The sequence below is a fragment of the Coturnix japonica genome, chromosome 3 (assembly GCF_001577835.2).
Source record: "Coturnix japonica isolate 7356 chromosome 3, Coturnix japonica 2.1, whole genome shotgun sequence".
Lineage (NCBI taxonomy): Eukaryota > Metazoa > Chordata > Aves > Galliformes > Phasianidae > Coturnix > Coturnix japonica.
This window is the reverse complement of record NC_029518.1, coordinates 46,425,045-46,437,801: the sequence shown is the minus strand read 5'-3', so window position 1 is coordinate 46,437,801 and position 12,757 is coordinate 46,425,045. Positions and strand designations below refer to the sequence as shown.

The 12,757-nt window shown below is 41.2% G+C and overlaps 1 protein-coding gene across 9 annotated transcripts in view; it reads right to left on the bottom strand.

The window, feature by feature from the left end:
• Positions 1 to 12,757, bottom strand: part of ARID1B (AT-rich interaction domain 1B) — a 310,448-nt gene that overhangs the window by 94,734 nt on the left and 202,957 nt on the right. For all 9 annotated transcript variants that reach the window (XM_015858267.2, XM_015858262.2, XM_015858265.2 and 6 more), the window contains one exon: positions 2,972 to 3,215. In XM_015858267.2, the coding sequence (XP_015713753.1) occupies positions 2,972 to 3,215 (244 nt within the window). The remainder of the gene's footprint in view (positions 1 to 2,971; positions 3,216 to 12,757) is intronic.

Below are 12,757 nucleotides of genomic sequence, written 5' to 3'. Positions count from 1 at the left end.
TTTTACATCATTAAAAATTGTAAAGGAGTAAGATTTCAGTCCTGAAACAGAAGTGTGTCAGAAAGAGAAGTGTTAACCCTTTCGAGGTAAAACCCTCTCAAAACAAAACAAGCCAAAGTTACTTTTTCTGCTCTTAGGTTTATATTCCAGTAATGGAAAAGGAGACAAAAGCCGTATATGCGTGCCACTTACTGCATGAAGTATCTGTCTGGTATTTCAGAGTACAGGAAGGAAATGCCCACTGAGCTAGAGATGTGCCAATGCCAGTGTTGCCTGTGCCAGTCCATTCCCATGAAATTCACAACGTGACAGTAAGCAGTACGGCAAGACAGATTTGTAGTGGGCAGCTTAAACAGGCAGTGGAACCGAATCAGCCATTTGGGAGGTTTAATAAGGGGCTGTCTGTTTTCCTGCCCTTTTGATGTTAAATTAGTCGTCAATTTTGTTGCAATGAAGGAGGCATCAGGAAAAGGATGCTGCTCTTCCAGTAAACCCTGGGAAAGCAACACCTTTATTTTAAAGACCTTCCCACCAAGAACCCCCTGCAACATTTTGGCTTTCCCTAGCCATAGCTATCAGCAACACAACAGCTGCTCATTTTACAATGACTTGCTGGAGAGAGAATGATTGAAAGAGCCAATCTATGTCACACGGAGAAGCTGTGGCACAACATTGCAGGAGGTAATAGGAGAGGAATGAGGTCAGAACAAACAAGGGTAGGGTGAGAAGAAAGAGGAAAATAGGAGTGGAACAAAATTATTAAAGGAGAGACGCTAGATTACACAGTGTACATTCAAAAACAGCCACAACCTGACCACTGCAAGCAGCCCAGCGAAATGCAAACAAGCTCTGTATTGCTTTTTGCCAGTGTCCTGTGAATACAGCAGATGAAGAAGCATAAAAAATCCTAGTAATGAAGCACAATGGTGGGAGAGCAGTTAGGTAAATGGGGAGAAACGATGAGCGCAGTGGAGTTCACTTGGCCTGGAAACCCGAGCATCCAGCAGCATCCCACTAGTCACTGGGTTTTAAATAGCAGTTTTACTCATTCTATTTTGTAGCATGAGAAAAGCAACAGAACTAACGAAGCTGCCTGGTTTTCCTCAGAAGAAAACAGTGTCCTAGCTGACAACTGAGAGCTCACCTTTATCAAAACATATAGGGAGGAAGGTTACCCAAGACAGAGGATCAGTGACAGGTAATTTTGATTTAGTGCCGTTCATAAAAATACTTCCTAAGATATCTTTTGTGTTACTACAACAGACTAGAAAATTTGCATTCAAACTGGTGACACAGTTTCTATGAAGAGCTAACACTTATCATTAGGTCAGCAATAGAAACTAAAATCTGGGCTCAGATGAAGAGAAGTGACTTTGATTCTGACCTTCCAGCCCACACCTCTTCTATTTTTACCCCAAAGAAATTAACTGGTTTGATAAAAGTTATTACAAATCATCCTGCTCACACCCTTTTCAGTCATGGCTACAACAAAGCTATTTTCACCTTCACAATGCTCCTCTTCTACTCAGCAATCAGGCAGCTAAAATATCAATCAATTTATTTGCCCAAATCTGACTGTTCAGAGATAGTCAAAACGGAATCAAGCTGAGAGCATTCCAAGAAATCAGAACCTCAGTTTACAAACTAAGGACAGGAAGGAAGTCAAGATTTCCCGTAAAGCCACCTAAGAGGGTCCTGACTATGAAGAGCAAGGATTGGCTTAGACTGCGGGAGCAGCTACCTTTCCAGCTAGGTGGACTGTTTGACTTCACTTAGTAACAGGGAAGGGTTTCTATACTGCACAGTGGGAGATGCACAACAAATACAAGGTCACCATCCTGCCTGTAATGCAGAGGCTTCTGTCTTGTCTCTTTTCCTGCTGTTCCTGCCCCACCTGAGCACATGCTGCCAGCAAGAGAGACTGGAGGGAAAAAGAAATGACTACAGGGCATGCATGCTGCATCAGGGTTTGACACACTCATTTCAGATGCAACCAGCATGAGTGCACTGAGCTTACTTGCCTTTGCTTATCTAGTTTGACCTCCGTATACAGATAGGCATGTACATTTCCCTGGTTTAACCTCTGTATGGAATACCAAAACACATACTGCTCACTGCATTTTAACTTGCATTTGGTCTACAGCACATCTAACGATAAAACGTGGCAATTTCTCTTCCTTTTAACTGAGCTTCATACTGGTTTGTTGTGCTTTTGTCAGCAACTGATGTCACCTCAGAGTAATGCCAGAACTGTCCAACTACCTGGAGTTTCTCTAGCATTCTGAATGTCAGAAAACAATAAAAGAATTGAGAATCAGAAAGAGAACAAATCCATGTGAAATACCAAATATCCTTTTTGTTTTTCTTGAGTACCTTAGAAAATTTTCACAATTTTCTGAATATACACAGGTGATATCGTACCAACAGTGTCAAAGGAGAGTGAGTGGCAAACACCATCATTTAAAGTACTACTGGGGCTAGATTCCTAGTAATGTGTTGACCTTTGCAAATATTAATTAAAATCTCATAAGAAATTTCACACTCATTTCCTAAATTCCACTTTCATAACACAAAGCTGAAAAATCTACGCCTTGTGCTAAGGGTCACAAGTCATCATACAACTACAAGAGCAAAAGACAACAAAAATACACAGTAAAAACAGAAAAGGGATCCTGTAAATATGTGATAGATAAATGACATGTGAACCAAACACATAAAAATAGTATTAGTTGTCTGAACTGGGCCATGAAAAAGACACTTAACAAAAACACTCGTGGAATCAAGTTCAGAATTTTGAGAGCTCTGAGGACAGACTTGGAAGCTGAAATTATCCCTTATTTATTTATGCAGTTCTTAAGAGAAGATGACACTAAAAACACAGAATTCTCCTAGAATTATGAACTATCCACCTAGAAGTATTTTTAGTATATAATTATACATCTATTAACTGTATTTGTTAGAACAAGCTTACCTGGAATACTTGCTGGAGAAATGGGACCAGATCTAGACTGGTTGCTTCCAACAGGAGAGCCTACAGGGGAAGGTGATGGGCCCCCGGGGATGCCAGAGAGATGTGGTGAAGCATGAGGGGAGAATGGAGACTGTGCAGGGTTGCTCTGCTCCCCTTGGCTACTTGTAGAGCCTGATGCACTAACAGCTGAGCTCAGTGTTGCTTCAGTTCCAGTCGGCAAATCATCAATGGATCCAGACAAATCCTGAGGAAAAATGGAAGAAGTACATTAGTTGCCAGAACTAATACACAAACCATAAGACATAAAAACTAGCATGGTGACCACGTCTCCTTGTTTACTTACTACAGTAGAAAACTAAGAGGTTTTCTTTAGTGCTGGTTCATGTAGTTAAATGATGTCAGTAAATTAGGATAGTATGCACAATTCTCCATTTAATCTCTAATTCTTATGAGAAAACGAACAAGCAACGGTAACAAATGAATCGGAACCAAATTCCCTCAGCACTGAATTTAACCTTTTCCATCTGGATTATGCTTTCAGAATTAATCCCACAAATTCTACCCGAGCCTATGAAGGCTAATAAAAATGAGTTATCAATTTCACTTCCACACGGTATTTCATGTTTGGGATTGTTCCCATTAGAATCACAGTTTATATACTTCACTCTTTAAACCATCATCAAAATGACAGAAGAAGAGTGTAAAATACGCAGCCCTCATAATATTTGCGTTGAGCTCCTTCACTTTGCAGGCGAGGGAAAACAACAACGCCCTGCCCTCACCAGCAACCCACAACCCATCTGCCACCTGAGAGTAAGGAAGGCTGCTTCTGTATTTCCATCCAACACAAGTTTGACCAGCACCCAGTTCAAAGTTTCTCTCCAATTTTATCTGAGTGTACTGCAAAACAGCTGCTCCATTTCACTTAAAACTGTTGCATTTTTCAATGTTTTTGATGAGGAATTTCCTCCACTGGTCAATGCACTTCCGAATTCTAACTACAAGTTGCTGGGCGTATCTCATAAAGCTGGTTACACAGACCTTTGGATCTGTGGGAGTAGTTTGGTTTTAAATCACTGTAAAATCAGATGTGAAAAAACAGGAATGCTGTGACGTGTCCTCTAACTTTCAGGAAAGAATGTTAATTCCTAAGCATGACAAGAAGACTGCACGATAAAAGTAGCTGTGCTTCTGTCACTACTTGGCAAGACACAAGCCAAGGAGCACACTGCTATTTCTATTAGTGAATTAAGGCAGAGAGCTATTTCACATATAAAACAAGTCATGAATTGACCTTTGGGGCTTCAAATAATTGGGATGACACAGAGCATGCTACTCTGGTTGACAGTGATTTCATTTGTCTGACTCATGCCAGCATTTCCTCTGGAGACAACGGGGCCAGGCATCTGAGGAACACAAAGACAGCTGAGCTCTGCCTGGGCGAAGAGCTCAAGAAGCAAGGACTAACTGCTGTCTAATTTTCATAACAAAAATAAAGTTATTTTTAGAAATTACAGAACTTGGACAAAAGTCAAAGTGGTGCATTCAGAGTAAGAATGCTGCCTGATCTCCATCACAAGAGGCTCACAGCTAGCCTCCCCTAATAGACAGTCAGTCTTCCAAGGCACGGAAATAGTAGGATTAGCACTTCAAGCACCAGTAACATTCATAAAAAGCCACCTAGAATGTTACACATTATTCCTCCTCATGCATAAAGGTGTACATAAATACAACTGGCCCAACTTAGCTCTCTACAGGACACCTCACAGCCCCTACTCCCAAATGTGCATTAAAAACAACACTCCAGGCACAAATCTCACTACGAGTTAATTTTGCTTTTTCTGACCAGCACAAAATTGTACTTGTATTTCATTAGGCACACGGAAAACAAAGGCTGAAGTTTTCAAACTTAATTTATGTGTGAACTCAGCATTCACCAGAGAACAGTTCCAAGTCCCTATAAATGGAAATTTGATTGTGATGTGATGCTGGCAAATAAACTATTTTCACTGTTTCCTTTTTGAATCTGTTTACTGTAGAAAACGTAAACAAGAAATAACACTGCTTGATACTACACAGAGTGACGCCGGAAGTGTTCGCGGTAGAACTCATCTGACAAACAGGTAAGCAATTACTGCTTTTCCATACATCACACGGCATTCTTTTAAAAGGAACCAAATCTCTGCTGCCATAATGTGGAACGAATGCTGCAGGAAGTGCTGATAAAACAAACGCTGCTGAAAAGCATATAATCAAACTCCAAAATGCTCCAAATGCAGCAAAAAAGGGCCTATTCAAAATAAATACAAATTCTGTGTAAAAAAAGTAGATAGGCACCCAGCTGATAAAAGATATAGAAAACATACGGATTTGTGTTTAGAATAACTAAGTTTTCTAAATGGTGTTTGGATTAAAGCTTTCATTTGCTTCGGTAAGCCGCAAAGTACTTGAAAAACAAACAAACCAAAATGAGAAAAACCATGAAGCAGTTAGAAGTGTCCGCAATGAAATTATCAGCCGAGCAGAGATCAAGGCACAACTTGACAGTTGCCCCCCAGCACCTTCCTGACACGCTGAGTGTGCGTGTGGAAGAACGTGGGGACAAGAACTAAGTTCATTTTTCCATCAGGTCGCATTATGACTTCTCATTTTGCTAATCTCCTGTGGGGGTGGAGTGACTGACACGTCCCAGGCATTTCCTCAAGTGCATGCCTTCAAGGGATTTCCTTGCAAACCTGACGCAACTCATTCATAAAAGCAGAAAAGAAAGAAGGAAGCTCACAGGACGCCAGCACGGGGCTGTGCCACCCTCCTGCAATGAACACAGGCCCTGTTGTGCTGCATGCACGCGTGCAGCAGGATGTCCTTTTGTGGCTGGGGAGAGCACGTCAACATCCATCCAGCTCCTCTGCCGAGGAGGTTATCATAGCAACGGTATTGATCACATCAACTGTGACAGCTGATAATAAGGTTGCTCCCAGGACCGTACGAAAGGTCTGCTGTCCATTTAGGTGCCTGGGCTATACTATGCAACATTTACTTTGTGTTGCCATGGGGTAAATGAAAATTATCAGCCATTCTGTCCAGGATGGTTTGCAAACCATTATTGTGTACTCTTTACAAACAGGCACTTCATAGGCTTACTTCATCTTTCAAGGTACAAGTACAAACAGGCGAGCAACTGGGGAATTTCCAGCATACAAAGGCTTTAGAAACACCTCTGTTATGCACAAGAGCTAATTGGGAAATTAAAGAGAAGAAGAAAGACTTTATGGGAAGCACCCAGACCAAAAGAGCAGAGGTTGGCTTACTGTTCTCCTATTATCAGTATTTTAATGCTTGTGTTTTTCTTTAGTGTAGCAGAACAGTAATGAAATTGTGCAATTTCCACTTCACAAACTTTTATTTACATAGAAGGCATTGTACACGTACACATCATATGCGTAAATTATACAGATATACCTGCATTTACTTAGCATGTCCATATGTAAAGCTATTAAAAAGCCTGCTAATAAGAGAAATTCACAGTGGTTTAAGCATACAGCCTAGTTAACAAAGAAGCTCTGTAACTAATACTCCTCTAGAGGACAATTTAGTCAGCAGGGCACCAACTCTATTCTTCTTTTATAAGTACTATCAGATCTATGATTCCTGTAAAGAACAGAGAGACCTTACTTACTGCATCTCATTCAAACCAAGGCACCTTCAAGCTACAGTGCCTCCATTTATCTTCTTGGAAAGTTGGCAGGTAAGGTAATTGCAGGGATTCTTTTAAGGGGCTGAAGTCCCTGTACCCTAAGGCAAGTCTTAAATTTTCCTCTTTTCAGAGGTTCTATCTGGAAAGCAGTAGTTTCTTAGAGTAAAATATAGCAAGTCTGGAATTACCAGAAACCACTTGTTATACAGACCTATTTCTTGTAGAATAATCTTAGTACTTTTGCCTGTTGATATGACTGTATTTTCAAACGTTGATATCGAATCTAAGGAAAAATAGAGGACATATTTTCTACCCCGCTCTGTCACAAACCCTTACCAACATTCTGTATTCTCAGTGTTATGCTCTGTATTAATCAGGACATCCCAACCAGCTTTCAAAGTTCATTTCTAGATAATACTTTGATTAGAAACCATAATGTCCCAGCGCAGGATTTCTCTCTTTCAGCTAAGTGTTTTATCTTCCACTATCTTCACTTCTAGCCTCACCTTCCACCCATACACAACCTTTATTCTTGTCCTTGTGACAAGTACAAGAGCTAAAATGAACAGGATCTCATTGTGCTCAGGATTATAATGCGATGCCTTCCTGGTGGTGTGATCTTATCAGCCTGACAAGAGAGCCACTTGCAACAGCACACCAATTTACTCACTGGCAACGCAGCCAGTAAGGAGTAGAAGGAAGTTAACCCAAAGTTACTGACAAGCAGAGCACAAGGAAAACACAGAAAGTTCCATGTAATAATACAATACAGTAACTTACCCAAGAAATAGTCCTAGATTCAATAAACAGCAAAAAGGAGACTACAGTAAGAAGGAACAACACCATGATTTTACACAGCGTGACAGGAAAAGAGCACTCGCTGTGAAGCAAAAAAATGTACACTGCCAACATCTTGTGCAGCTGCTGGTTTTGCTCAAGAGTGTCCCAGCAGCCATAAAACATAAATGAGACTTTACTAAAGGAATCCCCTGCTTGATACCTACAGCTGAAAAATGATGAGAAACTTCTGCGAGGTCAGCAAAACAGAGAAGTGTACAACAGATCCAGCAGACACTGAGCATCACCTCACAAAGTAAGGTCCTATGCTGCTAAATGATAGCTAAATTCACTGACAGGTTGCTATGGTCTGGGGGTTCCTACACAGTGTGTACAACCTGGGAACTACCTCAACTTCCTGGGAGGGAGCAGAAGGAAAGCCAAGGTATTCTGCAGATACTACAAGTAAAAACGCACAGCCCCCATGGTCTCAAATAAGCTGAGGATCATGGCCTGCCGGCCCTCAGTTTCATAGCAGCACAGATCCCAGCACAGAGCTGTACCAGAGGGCTGCCTGCGGGGTCAGAGCCGCTGCCACCTGGCTCGGATCTCCATGCTGGACTGTTGGGCTGGAGGACAGCACTGCTGACGAGACAGAATCCCGCAGGAAATATCCATCTCCTCAAAACAAATCACCACTTTGAAAGTGAAATTATATATACACACAAACATATTTTACATTTAAGTATGTAAATATACATTCAAGTAGACATCCATTCTGCTATTGTTTTGGGACCGTGGGGGATTGCGAACAATACACTCTGTAACTGAGATTAACTTTGAACAAATGATTTGGCTGACAAACACACACCCGCACACAAAGAAAAATCCCACAATGGCGCTGCTTAAATTTGAAGATATTTGTAAGGCCTCTTTTCATCACAAAGCGGCCTATAATAGCACGTTTCAAGAAGCCTTCCAAAGGACCTGCTGGTCACATTGTCTAGACAACACTGAGCTAACAGCCTCCATTGGGAGAAGGCGCAGGCACCGGGAGTGCCAGGGAAACCCCTTTGTGCCCAGCAGCCCCCGCTGCCTCCTCCCACACTGAGATGCTGCAGACCTCAGCCAGGCACAGCAGTCCTGCTTCACGCACATCCTTAGACACTGGTGCTTACTGAGACATGAGTAAGGAAAGGACCTCACGTGCTTCTTCAACATCAGTACCTTCTTTCCCAGTTACTGATGTTTGTGGAAAGAGCTCCTATCAGCACCCAATAACTCCCCCGAGAAGTGACACTGGTAAGCCGCCTAGGATGCAAAATCTCTCCCAAAAGGCTCAAACAACTGAGAAAAAGTATAAGCAAATAATGCAGTGCCAGAGCTCTGCCTTCTGTCTTCTCAACTGGTGGGATTCTGGAATCACATCGGTATTCAAGAAATTATCCACAAAAAGACAACCTGCAAAACCAGATTCAAGTCACAGCTCACTAATCACTTTGCTAATCACTAAGCAAGTGACTACTTCGGACAGTTCTTTCTTTTCATTTGGATATGAAATTCATCCCCAGTCTTAAAAAAAAAAAGTCCCTTGGATTAAAGCTGTACAGGAAACATTGTTTTTAGGAAAAGCATTAAGATTTCAAGAAGTCCATTATTTTTCGAGGAATTAATCCTAGCATAACACCGCGTATATTCAGGACAAAGCTTATGTTTGCATATTTTCAGCTATTTTAAACTATGTTGATAATTTCTCTCAGTTTTTTCAGATGACATATGACTGGTTTATAACCTCGTGGTTCCAGCACATCCAAACCCACACAAATCCATCAAGTACCACACCACTGCGATCTAATCAGATAAATCCATACCTGTCAGACATGAGATTAGAAGTTGCTATGACAGATATAGGTATACTTCTGTGCTTGCACTTGCTCCACTATGGGATCTTACTTGCTAGTCCAGACAAGAGCTCTACAACAGAAACAACTTAGGAGAACTAGAAATTCAAAACTGACTCAGTAGCCTCAAAAAACACATGAAAACACCAACAGCTCTGCTCCTTGCTGACAGAGCTGAATGCCAGTCGTTACATGGTCTGCAATTCCCCGACAGGTAATGGGAAGGGGAGTCCCGGGTCTCAAGCTGCATCAAGAAATCTCCTAATGGCATAAAAAAGTTGATACTTCACAAACATGGACTCCCGTGCATAAAACAATAAATACTAATGACCCATGTGCTATTAGAGTACACTAACAAAGTCTAGCAAAGACTGTAAACAGGTAAGACACAGAGCTTGTGTGGCAGCAATACTTTTTTATGTCGGAAGTAAACAGTAAATCTCCAGAACAGGAAAACAGTACCATTGCATCTCTCAGGATACAAACTTCACTGTTTACCTCCGAAGCAGAATGCTTAGCACGTAGAATTTCTGGGAATAAAATTTAAAAAACAGAAAGCTGGGAACCCTTAGGAGCCATTTGTTTCCTCAGTACCGTAGCAAAGAAAAATTCTCCGCCAACAACTCTTGCAGCTACAGCATATAAATTATCAACATTTAAAACAACCAAACCAAAGGAAAACACAACAAACTGCCCCCGAGTCTAGGGAAGAAAAGTTGTATTTGCCCAACAGCAACCAAAGAAAATCTAGTCGTGCTTATACTACTACTCAGTCAGTTTCCTTGCTGTCAGTAATAACACAAATGTGAAATCCCTTCCACTAAAGGTAAATTTTCTCATTTAGAGAGCAATGAAATAAGACAAAAGAACCTCCTTCTGTTGGACCTCTTTGGAATACAGCCATTTTCCAGACAACATGCTACTTCCCTGAGGAGAAGACAGACTGAATCAGCAGCATAAAAGAGAAAGGAATAAGATTGAAGGTAAATACACGTTAGTCTAGAACCTTTCAAGCTCTCAAGAGCCAACTATTTTGGAGACCACCATCCTTTTTCATTTCTTCAGGACGCTTAGAATTTGCATGGCCATCAGACAACTCACTGCTGGTCGGTCCAATCTGCTCCTCTACATGTGTTTCTGACTGCAACAGTCAGTCTACGCTGAATTGAGTGCCACAAAGCCACAAGGAAAACACACCACACCATCTTCTTCCTCTCACATTGCCTACTTTTTTCTGTTTTTGTAACCAATTTTGAAAGAAATCTGACCAAGTATGCAAGAGGAGGAGTATTGAATCACAAGATGGACAAATACAAATTTGGTCAAAAGGGTAAGAGAAGAACAAGACATTCCAAAAAGAATGTATGGGTCAGTAGGTTTGAAAAACATCTACAACTTCAGCAGGAGCAGCAGCAGTATGAACTAGAAATTACTCCTTACTCCCTTTACTGAGTTTATTTCCGCTTCCATACTTGTGGAAACGCAGTGCACGTGCAGTCAGAAGCAGGCCATCTACCCTGAGCAACATATTCAAAAACCTGAGATTTCACGGGTGCAGTTCAAGCAAGAAGCAAACATCTCTTCAGGATACCATAAAATGGAATGTGGTAAAATTCACAATGTATCTATGATGCAGTATGTCTACACTTGATTGCAGTGCAGAGGTTCTCAACTGCTCTATGAAGAGTAACTCATGTAGGAGAAGCTCTTTAATTATAGCCACACAATCTCACACAGTTCAACATACCTCACTGTTTACTACTACTGTTTCCTACTGAGTTTCAACACATCCATCTTGCAATTAAAAGCTAATGGCTTTCCATATGTGCTTCTCAGATTACCCCATACTGCATTCAGAAGGCATCAGGCAGGCTGCTAACAAAAGTTTACATCTACAACACTACTTGATATTGTGCCTGGAGTGGAAAAAACAGAAAAAGTGTTGGACCAACAACCAGTTGCATTCTCATCACTGGAAACAGATCTTTTCTTCCCACAGTAAACTAGGCAAGTTGATAACTAGTTGTTCTGATAGCCCAAAGCTACACACAGACCACAAGAAAGGGCAAAACCAACCAATGAATCAGTACACCTAAGCTTTCAAAGCTCTCGTTCTACAGTGCTTGTCTTTCATTTGGCATATTAATACCCTCTGAGGCAGGCATGGTTTGATAAAGGAGATGCCCCAGCAGGTTAGCGTGAGAATAAAGACCTACAAAACACAGTTTTTCATTAGCTCAGGGATTGTGCATGCATCATATTGTGCTGCTTCTCTCTCTCCCCCACAAATCTGTGTAACCAAATACCACAATTACACGAGGTGGTAAACAAGTCACAGACACATCTTAAACTTCAAGAACACAGGTGCCTCGATAACTTTCCATCTCTTTCTCCTTAATCACATGCTAAAAGAAAGAGAAAAACGTATATGCCTGGAATAGAGGCATATGTTAGAAATACCTGTTTTGTAAGAGATCAAGTAAGGAGATTTGCCCCAAAGAACAGCACGAACAAAGCCCTATTTAAGAAACCCAGATACGCTGTTATACTGGGGGAGCGAACAGGAACGAGTGCCACAATGTTTGCTGCAATAAATTCAGCTACATTTGCCACTCCAGAATCATGCAGGACTCTCTCATCCTCCTCCCTCTTGGGTTTTCTTTCATTTTTTTGAACCTAGCACGACTCCAGCAGTGCACAGTTCAACATCCAGTAAAGCGCAAACAAACAAGGCTGTGATTATTCTGACTGCTTTGCTTCGCCCACACCCATGTGTACACAAACTGCTTTCTCCTTTCTGAGGTTTATGGGCCATAGCAGCAAAATCAAATGATTATGCTTCAAGAGCTGTTCACTCACCCCTCCTACCTTTTCAATTCCAAGTAACCTGGGAAAAAGATGGGAAATGAAATCCAAGGCAGTAATAAAGCAGAAAATAAACCTTCAGTTCTTTTCTCACACACACTAGCTAGAACTAGATTCACTAATCACCCCAAATTCCAGAGTTCACATCTCCTCACAGTAATTCAGTACTGGCTGGGCACACTATTGTGCAAAATAATTGAGCTGCAAGGGAACATGATATTTTGAGATGATATGGCTTTAACAGACTTGGGTAAAACTTCTGTTTCAGAAACCTCTGTATAAATTTCAAAAGGCTTTTGAAATCTAAGAAAGGTGTCTCGGCCTCAGATTTCTTTTGAAATGGTATCCCGATTACACTAGTAGGAAGGACAGCTTGTCATGCTTCCTTCAATTAAGCTATAAGAAAAAAATCTCAAATGCCAATATCCCCCCCATCCCAACTCCTGTTAAGCATGCTGTCCAAGCAATGGTGTACAAACTTTGTTTTGGGTGTGGAAAGGTTTTTCTTGAGGCTAAGATAACACAATCATCGTCCTGATCTTTGAG